This window comes from Colobus angolensis, unplaced genomic scaffold (genome assembly GCF_000951035.1).
Source record: "Colobus angolensis palliatus isolate OR3802 unplaced genomic scaffold, Cang.pa_1.0 Scaffold13, whole genome shotgun sequence".
Classification (NCBI taxonomy): domain Eukaryota; kingdom Metazoa; phylum Chordata; class Mammalia; order Primates; family Cercopithecidae; genus Colobus; species Colobus angolensis.
In genome coordinates, this window is record NW_012114252.1 from 24,083,564 (window position 1) to 24,084,405 (window position 842).

Below are 842 nucleotides of genomic sequence, written 5' to 3' on the forward strand. Positions count from 1 at the left end.
GATCCCCAGCTGTGGTCTCAGCCCGGGGAGCTGCTGGCAGTCACCGGGGGATCCCCTGCTGTGGTCTCAGCCCGGGGAGCTGCTGGCAGTCACCGCCCACAGGGCTCAGCTCCCTGGATACCCACGTGCTTGCAGGAGGAGGCTGCAGGCCAGGAGTGACCTCTGGGTGCCTGAGGACAGACAAGGCCAGGCCAGAGCTGGCCACTCCTGAGCGAAGCTCTCCCAGGTCACCTCTGGGGTGGGACCTGCCAAAGGGGACAGGCCGGCTTACTGGACTCTCCCCTATGGGTCTCCACCAGGCCCTGGAGCTATTCTTCCTCCAGGGTCTTCACTGATACCACAGGTCTGCACTCAAGGACGGTCAGAGGTGAAATTTCTCCCCCGCCTTCCAGTCAGTGGGCGCTGAGGCACCACCTGGTGTTTCCTTTCATTCCAGCCCTGCTCCCAGAGAGGAGACCGCAGCTCCTCCCAGCGCTGGGGCTGCAGGATACCCCAGGGCTGCAGCTGCCTTGGGGCTGTCAGAGTAGCCTGAGGACGGCCGTGTCCCGGAGTGGGAGTGAGGAGTGGGGATCAGGACAGGGTTGGAGAGGGAGGGAGACCCTGCCTTTGTCTTCAGCCTCGCGTGGCTGTGGGGGTCTTACCTTTGTCGCAGAGCCGGCCCCCCCAGCCGGCTTCACACAGGCAGAAGAAGTTGCCCATGAGGTCTTGGCAGGCTTGGGTCCCCTTCTTATCACAGGGGTTGGGTGTGCACTGGTCAGGCAGGTCTGGTTGGGGACACAAAGTGGAAAATCATGCAGCTGCCCCCTGTGCCCGACGCAGCCGGGAGTGGGGCAGCCGTGGTG

General features: G+C 64.1%; 1 protein-coding gene across 3 annotated transcripts in view; it reads right to left on the reverse strand.

The window, feature by feature from the left end:
* GAS6 (growth arrest-specific 6) overlaps positions 1–842 on the reverse strand; it is a 33,753-nt gene that overhangs the window by 23,968 nt on the left and 8,943 nt on the right. For all 3 annotated transcript variants that reach the window (XM_011933932.1, XM_011933933.1, XM_011933934.1), the window contains one exon: positions 642–764. In XM_011933932.1, coding sequence (XP_011789322.1) covers positions 642–764 — 123 coding nt within the window. The remainder of the gene's footprint in view (positions 1–641; positions 765–842) is intronic.